Source organism: Macrosteles quadrilineatus, unplaced genomic scaffold, assembly GCF_028750875.1.
Source record: "Macrosteles quadrilineatus isolate MER2022 unplaced genomic scaffold, UCM_ALF_1.0 Scaffold_3__2_contigs__length_128488019, whole genome shotgun sequence".
Classification (NCBI taxonomy): Eukaryota; Metazoa; Arthropoda; class Insecta; order Hemiptera; family Cicadellidae; genus Macrosteles; species Macrosteles quadrilineatus.
Window position 1 is genome coordinate 23,387,907 of NW_026542596.1, and position 14,254 is coordinate 23,402,160.

Consider the following 14,254-nt stretch of genomic DNA (forward strand, 5'->3'; position numbering starts at 1 on the left):
TTAATCAAAGATTGACTACTGATGCCCTCCTTCAGCAGAGAGAGTATTGTCCCCGTATCCACTAACTCTCTATCTTCATTATTTTTTTATTATAAGGAGGTGGTGAGGGGAAAATTGAAAAAATACTTTAATTTCATTTAAGGTAGCTAAGACCTAAAGATTTAAGATAGCTGAAGATGTATAGTTGTTTTAATTTTAAAATAACTGAATAAAATCCTTTCATAAAACCACTAAAGAGCGACTTTATTATTTAACTTGGCAAATGATTATATTCTTATGTTTTAGATATATACATATATTTAACTTTTTACATAATTTATACAGGATATCACATAGGTTTCCCTTCAAGTATGATGGGGGTGTTTAAGAGGGTGTCGTCGAGGAGGTTTCTTTCTGGCCGGAGCGTAATGCAACTCCTTCTGTGGAGTATTACACCCTGTCTGGAGCATCGGAAACATATACTCCAGATCTATGTCGTACCTGTAACGGACACATGTAATCTATATAGTGTAAGCTTTTCTTGACTTTTTACAAGTAATTAACAGTTTTTTTTTTATGAAGAGGGCACAATAGTCATGGTGTTTTTTCAACTGGTCTTATGGTGATACCTGATAAAGAATGAAGAGAACTGCTGTATAAAGTTATTAATTAAAAACATTTCTTTCCTTAAACAGCAGTTAACAGTTCTAAGCTGTAGACATTCTACTTGTGTCGGCTAAGTAATTAAAGTTTCATATAAGTAGTATTATTGAGAATCAGAAATTTTGACCCATATTATTCATATTCATTTAGCAGAGCTTTACCTAGTTTACAAATTTCTAACTACAGTTACAGCTTTACCTAACATTAACTTTGTCTGATGTATCAGCCGTTGCAGATCAAAGGGTTAACCTGAGTTCAGGTCCGTTTTTGACCCTGTCAGCGCCCTAGGCACAACTAATAGTAGCGCCCATTTGTAATATATAAACAGAGTGTCCACACAATATGTCTACACACGGCCCCGAGGGATTATCAGAATTTTCCACGCAGAAGACGTTGATGATATCTACAGAGCCGCGAGGGATGATCCAAATATTGCCGTGACCACGGAAGGCTATGATAATGTCCACACAAACGCAGGAAACAGCAAGAATTTTGCCGCGATCGCAGAAGGCGATGATGATCAGACACCACACGACTGCGGTATATGATTAACATTTTGCGGCTATCGCGGGAAACAATAATTACGATGTCTTCACGACCGTAGGAGACGATTACGATATCTACAGGACCACGGGAGATACAATAATGATTTCTACACGGCCGCTAGGGATGATCAGAATTATGCCGCGATCGCTCAAGACAATGATAATGCCCATATGACCGTGGGAAATGATCAGCATTTTGCCTCATTCGCGGAAGACGATGATCTATACAATACATGGCCAAGGGAGTTTGAGATGAATACATTTTGCTGCAATTGCCGGAGGCGATTACTATGTACAAACAACCGCGGCGGACGATATAATGATGTCTTCACGGCCGCGAGTGGTGATCATTATTTTATCGCGATAGCACAAGACGATGTAATGTCCATACTACCGCGGGAAAAAGATCAGAATTTTGCCTCATTTGCGGAACACGATGATGATATCCACAAGAGGGCAGGAAATGATTAACAAAGCAATAATTATTATGTCTACACGACCATGGAAAATCGTTAGAATTTTGCCTCAATCGTGGGAGACAGTTACGATGTCTACACGGCCGGGAGGGATTATCAGAAGTTTACTGCGATCATGCATCCCCCAATTTTACAACCTCCAATTTTTTGGCACCCCCCAAAAAAGCCAATTGCCTCGCGCCCAAGACACGTGCCTATTCGGTAAATTGGCCCTGCCTGTTACAGCACACCCTTTCCTAGTCTTTAGCTTAATGCCAGTGGCAAATGGCTAGAATATACAAAACAAACAGACAACAGAAAAAATATGAAAAATCATCATATATACTTATTTGAATGGAAGGTTGTGGTTAGCACAATCCTAAGGGCCATGTTAAATGAGAGCTAATTTCGCGGAGCATTTAACAACACGATATCACCGGTTTATCAAGGCAGTGGTACATCCATAGTGCAGGTTATACGTAATGCATTGACATGGGCGAATCTGCGTTAGCCGGGCGCTGAGCGTTGCTTGTAACCAGCTGCGTTAACAACGAGGCAAACTCAACAGAGGACCACGTTATACCCAAAGTGTTGTTCGAAGCACACCTGACATGATTGGCCGTAACATTACAGCTTGTTTAAAAAATGATCATTTTGAACTGAGACGGCCAAGCAACCAGGGCTGGGCCACTTGTTAAGGATTGACGCAATGCTCGCGTTGTGATACAGTTTAGAAAAGAAAAAAACACATTCCATGAAACACTGGTAAGTATGTTTCTTGGGATGATATGAAAATATGTTATTTGTTATTATAAATTTGAAAACTGTATAACTAAAAGAGTTTCAAAAATTTGTAACAATCCTTAACAACTTAACTGGATGGTGTCCATAGTGAAAATAAGTAACTGACGTGATGACGTTGTGTCAGGTCTGTCTATAACAAAAGTACACGCTAGAAATGCATGGTTCCCGCTACCTTCGTAGCGTCAGATTACATGGAAATTTAGCTCCCTGTTTATTGTTACAAATGCTTCACGGCATTAGCGTTTGTATAACAGGGCCCTAACATCAGATTCAGAATCTATAACAAAACCACCGATACCTTCTATGAACATATCAGCTTTCCTTATGGTATAAACAGTAAAAATGATAATTCATACCGAGGTAACTTGTCTCTCAAGAACGAGATGACATTTGGAGGTAACCGAGAGGTTCTGGACATGATGAAGCTGGAGAGGTACCTCGGAGACTTAGATTTCTCAGCACAATGGAGCAGCAATGACCAGCTGGAGTAGTTGGAGTCCAGAACATATGTGTTGTACACTCCTTCATCTGCGGAAACATAGCATTCTGTTATATTATTACCGTGATTTCAGTTGGATCATTGACTTTTATATACTGAAGGTGACTTTATGGACCAGCTGTACCGTAGTCAATTTTTATAAAAAATAACATAATTTAATGATCCACTCATAGCGTGTGCTACAGTCTACAACAATATTTTCTACCTTCCTTATATTTTGTTTGCTATGTGACATAAAAAATGCTATTGTTCGGGATGAGTTGACGTTTTTTGGTTAAAAAGTTATAGTGTATTCAACAGAAATTGGTAATTTACAGTACTTCACCAAACTCTTCTGTCAGTGGCTCAATTCAAAATAAATGTTGATACTTAAACTAGCTGCAACTTCAAAATGGTAATGCAATGTCTAGTTCTATCTTTAGACAAAGGTTGAATGGAATGAATGTTTTTCTCAAACATTTGACACAATAACTCAACTCTTCAGTGGCTGTTTCCCACTGACGACACGATGCCGGTATGATACCGACACGACAAATCGGTAAACAATGTCGCAGTAACCACACAACTCTGGCCATCAGTACAGAACTGACCTCATTTTATTTTGCAGTGGGTGGCATAGCACGATGGCTGATTACAACAGAAGAATTCTATTTTCTTTTGTTATATATTATTTATTATATCAATTTTGAATTGATGCAATGATTAAAGTTTGCAACCATTATTTTATTTTTATTTGACCCCCAACTCACATCACTTTATTTTCGTTGTCCTCGCACGTTATGTCTCATAAACACAGCTTTGACTTTATCAATTTTATTCCACCGTTGTAATTTAAGCAGTAACCTACAGTACTCACAATGACACAAGAACGGCACCGGCAGGAGCAATGCTGCCAATGACAAGCCGACAACGTCCTACATACCTACCCAGAATTGAGCATGCACACAATATCTCTCTAAAACTCAATGTGCCATAACATTAAAAGTTACCTCATAAATTGTAATTACAAAAGTCTGGTTCGATCCTGAAAAAAGTTATGATATTTTAACGGTTCAAAACTAGACCTAGTTGTCCTTGATCGCAATTGGGCTTTTAATAATTCGTATCTGACTAAATAACCAGCCGTTTTTAATCAGTAACTTAACCAAAATGTTGGTTCCCACTTCTTACCAGATTTAAAAGCCACAAAGGTTTCTATAAGGCATTCAATAGTGAATTTTGTTTCTAAAAGCTTTGGCGGATGTGTTTAACTATTTTATACAACAGATGTGAAAATGTTATAAAGATCAAAATGTTTCTATTTTGTGTCCTCTTCCCGTTGCAAAGCACAGGTACAACAGCTAGTTAAAAATACCCCCGCCGCAGCAAACCTGCCGACTAAGCGAATTTCCAGTTGCCTGAATTGATTTTCAATTAAATGTATTTAATTAACATTAATTTTTATGAGTACATAGGCTTGCTGCTACAGGGAGGGTAAAAAAGTGTGTTTTTTAGAGAAATATTAATAACTTAGTATAAAATAAATAAATTTACCAAGTTTGATCAAAATATATCCATAAACAAGCAGACTACAACATTTTACAATATTCCCCATAAGAATAACATGGGAATTTTAAAATAACAATTATTTGAATTTTCTCCGTAACTAATAATAGTACAAAAACACTTTGATATACTAAATTATTTGTTTTTTTAAGCCCTTTAATAAGGTCTGAAGAGAAATTGGGAAATTTTGCGTTTGTAGGGTCAAAAATTAGAAAAACCAATTTTTACCCCATAAAACCCCCCGTAAAACCCCGTTCCCATGGTCCGATCATGCTGGTTCGCGAACTCATTCAAGTTTATCCCGCCTTACACCTTCAAACCAAATGTCATCAAAATCGGATAAAAATTACTCAAGTTATCGTGTTCACGGACACATATATATATATATAAATCTATATATATATATATACCTCTATATATATATATATATATATACATATATAAAAATTTGAACGAATGGTGTTTTTGGCCTCTGGGGACATCATAATGAAAAAGTAAATCGGTCCCGCACCTAGGTCTTACCATGCCACCTACGGTAATAGCTACTTCCCTATAGGGAAATTCGCTAATAATAAATTAAAACTTTAAATGGATCAATATGACAAAAATAACTATAGTCTCCATTTTTTCCTTATGACACTGACATAGCTTAACCACTACCTGACACTTGACACTACCTCTATGGCTGTACCTAGTGCCAAACCCCCTAGGTACAGGCTGTACCTAAGGGTTGCGGCACTATCACCTGGATAAAAACCATTAGTGATTCGGCGGGATTTGAACCCATCGGCATCAGGACCACGGGGACCTAAGTCCCGCGCTCTACTACTAGACCAGCTTCCTCCCCCAGATTATAGTCTGTATTGGACATGGTGGACATGATTGATGAAATCCAAACAACCCATCATACATAATTGTAATCCTACTAATACTCACAAGTCTCCTCCGCATGTATCCAGTGGGCCGGGTGACCCTGGTCTGGGATGACCCAGGTGATGTTACCCTCTAGAAGGTCATTGTCCGGGTCATCAGTGAAGCTGTATGTGAAGTTGAGGGAGACTTCATTACCTTGAGGACTCAGAGTCAGTACGGCTCTCATACACTTGTATTCTAGAGCTTCCTCTGAGCTGGCGTAGTACTGGACCACAAACCATTGCCCCATCATCTGCAAACATTCTCTGTTAATTGGGTGGTCATAATGTTTGACAATTTGAGTAACAATCACATTCGATCTTTTGGGAATAGGTCATTAAAATAAATAAATAAGGTCTTTATTCATGAGCGAATTTCAGTTACAAAACTTTTTACAAATTGACTCAAGTCTGGGGTAGTACATTACCAAAAACAATTGTCCAATAATCTGTAAATATTGTCCACTCAGTGGAGTAGCAAAACTAATTGTGTAGTTAAGTGGAAATAACAATAATAGCAGCCATCATACTTTCCATCCTACAATGGTAATTAATGTTTTTTTAATACGCACAAATAAACCAAATTATTGGCTGATTAAATTTTATTTTAAGCTTATTATTATTATTTGTAATAGAACTTTTCTTATTTATTCGTAACCAATTTATTCTATCTAAATAATTAAACACCTTAGTACTTGTTACAGAGGTATGTGTTACCAAATAAAATACTACTTTTACATAAACTATATTAATTTCAGTGACATCCTGGGAGACAGGATGCCATATCAGAAAGCACTTCCTTTTGGATAACACTAGTCACTACAGGCTTCTGTTGAGTTAGTTAACATTTAGATTCATTGTACTATCAAACTTGTAACACGTAACTAAAACAACTTTACACATCTCAACTTTTACAATCGCTTTACATACAAACTGATATTTGAAAACATAATAGATTTCATCAGAGAGGTCAGGGATATGACTAATGTATTCTGTGAATCAAAACCACCTGGAGGAATATTGTTGTGTGACCATGAACTGTTCAATCCAACTCAACAATGGCATTACTATAAAGTAGAGAAGAGGTGATACAGCAACGAATAAACAGTGTCATTGATGAATTATATTACACAATCAAAATCAAATAGTTTTGTCAAATATTGACATCGAAAATTTTTAGGAAAGTGATCCTAAACCTGTATTTTACCATAAGGATTACTGTGCTGTAATTATATCTTCTCTAGAGAGGGTTTTGCTACAAGTATTTAAATAGTAATCTATACAAAATAAATTAAAACATTAATAGTTTAGTCACAAAATTTAATGGGTGTGTGGGACTTCTATCTTGTGTGGCCAGGTTTAATTCCTGCCAATCTTCATTAGCTTTTACAGTTATATCATAATGCTGTGAATTGTTCAGATTCCGATCTAAGCTGCATCCACCTATCTATAAAACAACAAAAAACAAAAAATCTTCCCTCCACTAAAAAAATAAAATAAATAGCATAAGACATCTAGAATTTCCCAGGTAGTTCCGGGAAATGTCTAGGGTTCAAATGTGTATGGGGTTTTAGTCAATGTAAGAAAAAGACGGTCTAAAGCTGCATGAAATCTAAAGCAAGGGATGTTCGTGCAGTTTTTATGCTTGCCTCATGGTTTTTCGTACTATGTCATTTAGAATGAATTGCAACAGATTTTATTTTACATCAAATAACCCAATATACAGATGTGAGGCAACGTACTTACCAAAAGGGTGTAAGTTAACAGAAAATAGCTTAAAGAAACATTAAAGACCTGTTAATCAAATTAGATTATTAATGTTTTGCTAAAATGTGTTTCATCGATAATGTTTGATGCACCGCTATAGCATATCTTTCAGCATTAATGGACTAATTTTGCCTATATTAATTGTTAACATTAATATAATTTATAACAGTTTCTTTTAGCAGGATACTGAATTTAAAAAGGCTTGACTTATAGATATTTATACTTTTATAATATTTTTTATTCCTTGCCCTTCCTGTTTTTCCTACATATAAATTGCCACTCCATTTATTCGTTCGGGGTTTTCATTAATTATTTCAATCTTATTTTAATTATTCCAAACAAGTCAATCAAAATTCATTAACCAATGTTTATTTTTACTGTTTATTATTATTTAAGTTTAAATTACAATTCATTTAAATATTAAAAATTATCATATGTTATTAAATCACATTGTATCTTAAAGAATATTTCATTATTAAGATTGGCAACACTGTTAATGCAAGCAGTTTAAATGACTATAAAATTAATGTTCAACAATTTAATTATTTAAAAACAAAACATGTGACTGTGATGAAGAATGAACTGAAAGAAGATGATGCTAGTAAATTATTTTATCAAAGAAGAGAGTGTTACTATGAAGATTACAATTAAATTCAAGAAAATCGCTAAGTATATAAAATTTAGTATTAATCAAGATTCAAGAAGAACCGACAGTAAGTGATATTTATTTTATGTAAACAAAACAAATACAGTCTTATCCCACGATTAAAAACTAAATTTTATTAAAATTTTTACTCATCTATTTTAACCATTAAGCTAACTCAATCAATAAACAACTATCAAAATTTCATGACATGAATCCAATGAATCACACCTAAAGGAGAAGTTCTTCATTCATATCACCTAAACAAGGCACCAACACGTGTTGGGACAAACAGAGAATGAAGTAAGAATAAGACAGCTGACATCTAAATCCAAACACATGTTTCAACGGTTGTATGTCATAAAATCTCAACAGCTGTTCAAGTAAACATCAAAATGGCTTCTGAGATGGGAAAATATCCAGAATGAAATTAATGCTGTACAACTAGATTGGAACAGCCTCAAAAGTGTCTGTAATACTAGTATACGAAGAAGATTTTTTTAGTATCAACTTTACCTATCTCTATTATAAATTATTTGTATGAGTAAAACTTTATAGTGGACTTGACACAGTTCATTAAACTTAAACCTGAAATATTTATTTATAACGATGTAAAATAAATTTTTTATCTTACTTACTTTATCTGAATAACTTGGTTAAATATTATAAATATCATTGACATTGGCCTAAATCGTAAAAAATATGTTTCAATAAAACATGAGGTACATAAATGGGCAAGTATTGTTGATTGCTTGAAAACCTAAAAATAAATTGAGTTCAGAGATCGTATAATTTCTTGTAAGAAAAGTAGAAACCACCAATGATTGGAACGATATACAGTACTTAAAAAAACGTTTCAGTATTTTTTCACCTTTCAATTCTTTTGTAAAACTTATTAAATCTCAATGGACCTAGAGAGTTAACCTAAAATATGCAACAATTTTTTACCGATAACGTTTTAAGTCCCATCTCCAATCATTATAGTGAATCACTTAGACATCATGCTGTTATGTAGGAATCTGTTTCCGGTTCTGGTTTATGTTCATGCCATGCAGATCGCTGATTAGTGATTTGTTTGTCTGTTGCAACTCGTGGTTTGTCTAGTGTCTAGTGCCTGGCGCTTCTAATGCCCAAATTCCTCACACTCCCCCATTGGCGTCAATGACGTATGTGAAACACCCCGTACACATTTGTCTCTGTTCCCACGCCACGGGAGGCCTGATAAAAAATTGGAACTTCCCTTCCTGGTTTTTAAATATTTAGTCTGCGAGACAGAAGTTGATTCGTGAATTATGGTATCTTTAAAAATGTGTTAAAGGTTTAAATTAAAACATTGGAGCCTTACAAATATTCGTGTGTAACGAGAGATACATGCTTACCTAAAAACTTAACGTTTGTTAACCTAGGAACTGTTATAGTAGTTTACGCAACGATTGCGTAAAGATAGTGTTAACGACACGAGTAGAAAATTTAAGGTACTAGCCTTGGCGAGTGCCTTAAAGACTTCTACGAGTGTCGTTAACACTATTTACGCGAGTTGCGTACACTATTTTACCTACGATAGTGTTTTAATTACTAAAAATCACTACTCATAACTTATAAGAGAGGTTATGTTTTTGTTTATAACCTCTCATTGTCACTGACAGTGATGTACCGAAACATTGTATCAGACACTAATTGCACCGCTCAACAATTAAATTGGCCTGAACAGCTGATTAGTTGAATTTCGAATCATTACAATTTTACTTTTCTTCTCTCAATCCTTCAACCTCATTGGTCCGGTACCAGCGTTGTTATGAGTAAAACTATGCTGTTATGAAAGTAAACAATGCTGTTATGGGATACTTTTCAATTTTAAGAACTGTACTGAAACAGCTACTTTAAAAAACTGTCGTAGGTAAAGTTATCTTAAACTTTAAGAAGTAAACTTAAGTAGTGACTTAATATAAAGGTATATGACAAACAGATATTTATGGGATGGGAAACATGCCTCCATTATCAGTCGTGTGATACATAACAATTATTTACAACACAGTTGCGCATTCTCGAATAAGCTCAACTGTTTTGATAGTGTGTAAAATGGTCAGTTTTGCTTTTTGTTTCTTTTCTTTTTGCCTGTTTTAATTAGATTTGTTTAAATACTTTTGCTTTTTCAGAACGTATTTGCTGTTTTATAGAGCCTCCAGGCGTTGTCCAGTTTGTTTAGTATTTTGTCATGTTTGAAGTTCCTTTCCAACTGAGGACGTTGTGGAACTCCTGTTTTATTAATCATTGATTGAAACCACCTAATATATTTTTTATGTTTTTTTACTGGGTTTTAACAAGTTTTTTAATGCGCCTTAAATAATTTATTTCGTAAATAAATAGTTCATACTGTATATTTTCTAATCAAATGATGGTAAAGTACAAATAAAAAAAAATTATTTGACTATATCTATACTGTATAATGATGATTCAAATCATAACCGGGTATCGGTCCGAATAGGGACCATATCATAGGGGGGTCGGAATCACATATTTTTACTTTGGAAGTAGTGTCATAAGTTTCTTATGTGATATAGGATTTGAAGACTTAGCCTACTAAGCAATTACGATGTTTAGTACAATATAGAAGTAATTGCTTCTTAATAATATTATTGATAATATAAATGTTTTACAACATTTTAAAAAAGTTAGCCTTTTAGGCTTTTATCGGTTAAACCTTTTCTTATCTTCTTTGACCACAAAGTTGTCTTTTGCGGATTTTGGTAATACTAAAATAATTTAATTTGACTTTTAGATACCGTAGATTTCCATTTAGATTTCGATTTGTTATCTTCATTTTGATATCAAGATGCATCTTGTTTTCATATTCCTCTACCCTAATGAATAAGAATAGGTGCTAAGAGTAGGCTTCGTGTATTGAGGTTAGTTATGGATCACTTAGTTTATCATTCTGTAAATTGAGAGGTTCCGTTGATTCTAATGCCGTATCCTCAGCCTACATTTTGACAGATAACTGGTTAGTTTGGGAGATATAGCTATTTGTTTTCGCTGGGATGTTCAATGCATTAGAAATTTCGGCAAAATGCTTTTACGGTAATTTATAACCTTGTCTAGGATAATGATATCAAGAAATTAAAATCACTTATAAAACAATCATTCCACATACAAGAGCGCGTCAGGCCTACTCTTCTTGATTGTAATTACTGTTGGAGTCTACATGCAGCCACTCAACAATGAATTTAATTAAGCCCAATGTTATAGCAGGGGAGCGGGGCTTCAATTGATGACTAAATTACCCAAACCATTTCCTTAAACTCAAACTCCAGTCTGTATATTTGTGTTTGAATGATACAGCTGTTTATCTAAACTCTCCGATCTGTTTGACAAGTGTCTTTGGTTGGGTAATCATACAGATGCTATGTTTAGAAAACCCGTTAGGCTAATATTATTTAATCACTTTACTTTGGGCGATGTACGGTCTGTACATATTTTAAACTGGATATGAATGCTGAGTAATTGTGTGATGGAGTGGATTATATGTGTAGCTTAGTTAATGAATAAAATAACAGTTTTTTCCAATGACCAAGAACAGCTGTGTCTATTGTTGAACCATCAAACAGCTGGTACAGTTCTGACTTTTCTCATGATCTAACTGGAGACGTCAGGCAAGCAGAGTTCGTATATGCTAGGGCTGTAGTATGTTAGCAGGCTTTTTAGTATACGTTTTCGAATATAACTACAACACAACCTATTATTATAGTATACATATGTTTTGGATAGAAATGCAGAGTTTTTTGTTTGTTTTTTTTTTTTGTCCTAAGACGCTAGGCATGAGCCTGGGGTTGTTTTTCACATTACTTCAGGCTAGACCTAGGGGTTGCGGCATTATTACTTAGATAAAATCCGTTGGTGACTTTGCGGGGATCGAACCACAGAAAACATATAGTATTATGTTTTCTGTGATCGAACGCGGGACTTTAAGTCCCGCGCTCTAACCACTACGCCAGCTCGCTCCCCAGATTTGAAATGTAGAGATAGAAATGTAGAGTAGAAAAGAATTACCTAAACCATGTACATTTTTAAACCTAATATATGGACTAAGATTTTCAAATACAATTTATGCAGTAATATAGGTATTGCAAAGGTCAATTTTTTTTTGTTACTGGATACTGGAAAACTAAACATCATAAAGCTCTCGATTGACTCGAAGATTATGAAATATGAAATGAAGATGTCGATTTCCAAATCGTTTACTATACGTGAGAAATAAATTAATTAGGTTGCTCAACAGTATTATATACTGTACAGTATTTTAAACGTAAGGTATAAGCTAATGACCTAGTGAGTCCTAAATATCTTTGACCAGTGGTCTGTGTCAGTTCTTCGACAGTTTGAAACTGTAGCTACCTGTTCTTGACCGTAGGGCCTTACATTCGACGATCATTCTTGAATGATTATCAAATCTTACATGAACAATGATAAGAACATTTGTGATACATTTCACTCATTTGTTTTTTATAACTTCAATGGTATTCATAGAAAAATGCATATTTTTTGTGGACAAGTATAAATTCAAGTAATACTTTGAAGCTTGGTTGCGCAATAATGATTATCAAACCCTAGACCTAATTTGACATCGTTCATTTGTACGAGTATTTAAATAAAATTCACTGTAAATTGTATTGGTCCTTAGTAACACATGTAAAGTCATAATCATTTTAGAAGATTAATGGACACCTGCCGAGTGTATCTAAGCTTATTTTTCTGTGTACATAAGGTATTTATATGATCCGTGTTTTGAGGATACCAATTAACCATCCTGGATTGTTTTAACCATCTCTTAACAATTCTAAAACGACCTGTTATGTTTTAAAATCAATGTTCAATATATTCCATCATCGTATACAATGGATCAAATTCTAATGCATATACCTACACCAAATGAGATTCAATTGTGGAAGAATGTTATAAAATATGCTGTAAATGATTGTGATGTATTACACTTATATTAATCAGAACGTTTAGTGTTTCTAAATTTCCTCCCGCAGATGCCAACGTTTAATTCTTCTTTCATTGAAACACCACTTGCCACTGATGATACTGCAGGAAGTTGATGAATCAACATTGAAGTAACAATGGTTTCTGGTCTGGTTGGGAGCCAAAATTAGTCATACGATTTAAAGTAATATAAAACTATAATCAGCAGACACAATTATACCTACGAAATGAGGCTTGAAATATCACTTGAATATATTTATCGAATATATTCGGCCAATCGAAATTGATCACCACTTACCATCTTTTATATTTTACCGTCTTGTAAGTAATCAGTATAAGAGTAAATAAATTATTATAAAAGATATTTGAATATCTTTTTTACTTTCATATAAGTTAATAACTCGTACGATGCTGATCAAGAAGTTATTTAATATATTTATGTGTAAAGGATCGTTTTGGAGATTCCCTAGTCTTATGAAACAATAGTATTTAGGGCTTATATCGTAATCCAACTGCAATACTATGGCATGTTTACTATCATTGTGTTGAAACCGGGGACATTCAGTACTTTAACTTTGTTTACACTACAATCAAAGACTGCGAATTGTTAAGAGTTTATAAAACAAAAAGCTGAACATTTTGCGGGAATAAATGTCATGTATTATCTTTGTTTGCCATTTATATTACTAATGAAATATGAACTCTCTTTAAAGACCTTAAAACCGTTGATCGAGAAAGGGCCCTTCTTAGTTTTAGGTTACATTCTCTGAAAATAAATCTCGCCCGGTTTTATAATATGAATTTGAATGAATGATATCATAATCGATGTCTTCTGTCGTCGTAGGAGATAAAAATATTAATATTAAAATATTAGATAGTGAAAATATTAATATTACTATCCTTATCACGTAACACATTTTACACCTGATTAGATCAGCTCTTTCGCCTATATTTTGAAAAGCGATCTTTTATATGGAAACACGTCTAGTTACAATTCTGTACAATCACCTGCTCAAGGTCGAAGTTCCTGATGACCTTGACCTTTGGACACTTGCTCTTATCATCCCTCCGCTTGTAAGGTACTGCCAGGGTGGCCAGGGCGAGCACTAGGACGGCGAGGAGCCAGGGGGAAGTCATGGTGGCGACGACCATGCGGCACTAGGGAGTCTGATGATGGTGACGGCGCGGCGACCGACGACTGACTGATAGTAGGGCGGTGGAGGGGTAGTAGTGGGAGGGGGGGTTATTGTTGAGATAGAGAGGTTACTCTATGTAGATTAGGTATACAAAACACAAACTCTGCAATAGTGTCAATACAGTAGTTAAAAAATTCCATTAGCTATTAAGAATGTGTTCTGAATTCAGTTTACATTTGACATTGGGTTTGCAAAATAAAATTGTTTACACAAAATATTGTATGCATATAATTACAAACATAAGTAATATTGATATGGATAAAT

At 34.6% G+C, this 14,254-nt stretch overlaps 1 protein-coding gene across 1 annotated transcript; it reads right to left on the reverse strand.

The window, feature by feature from the left end:
* Positions 1-261: 261 nt before the first annotated feature.
* LOC128990486 (apolipoprotein D) lies at positions 262-13,987 on the reverse strand. The gene is made up of 4 exons (XM_054412860.1): positions 13,803-13,987; positions 5,427-5,655; positions 2,803-2,974; positions 262-480 (listed from the first exon to the last, which is right to left on the reverse strand). Exons 1-4 carry the CDS (start codon positions 13,944-13,946, stop codon positions 345-347), a joined length of 681 nt encoding a protein of 226 aa, XP_054268835.1. The 5' UTR covers positions 13,947-13,987; the 3' UTR covers positions 262-344.
* Between the last annotated feature and the right edge of the window lie 267 nt (positions 13,988-14,254).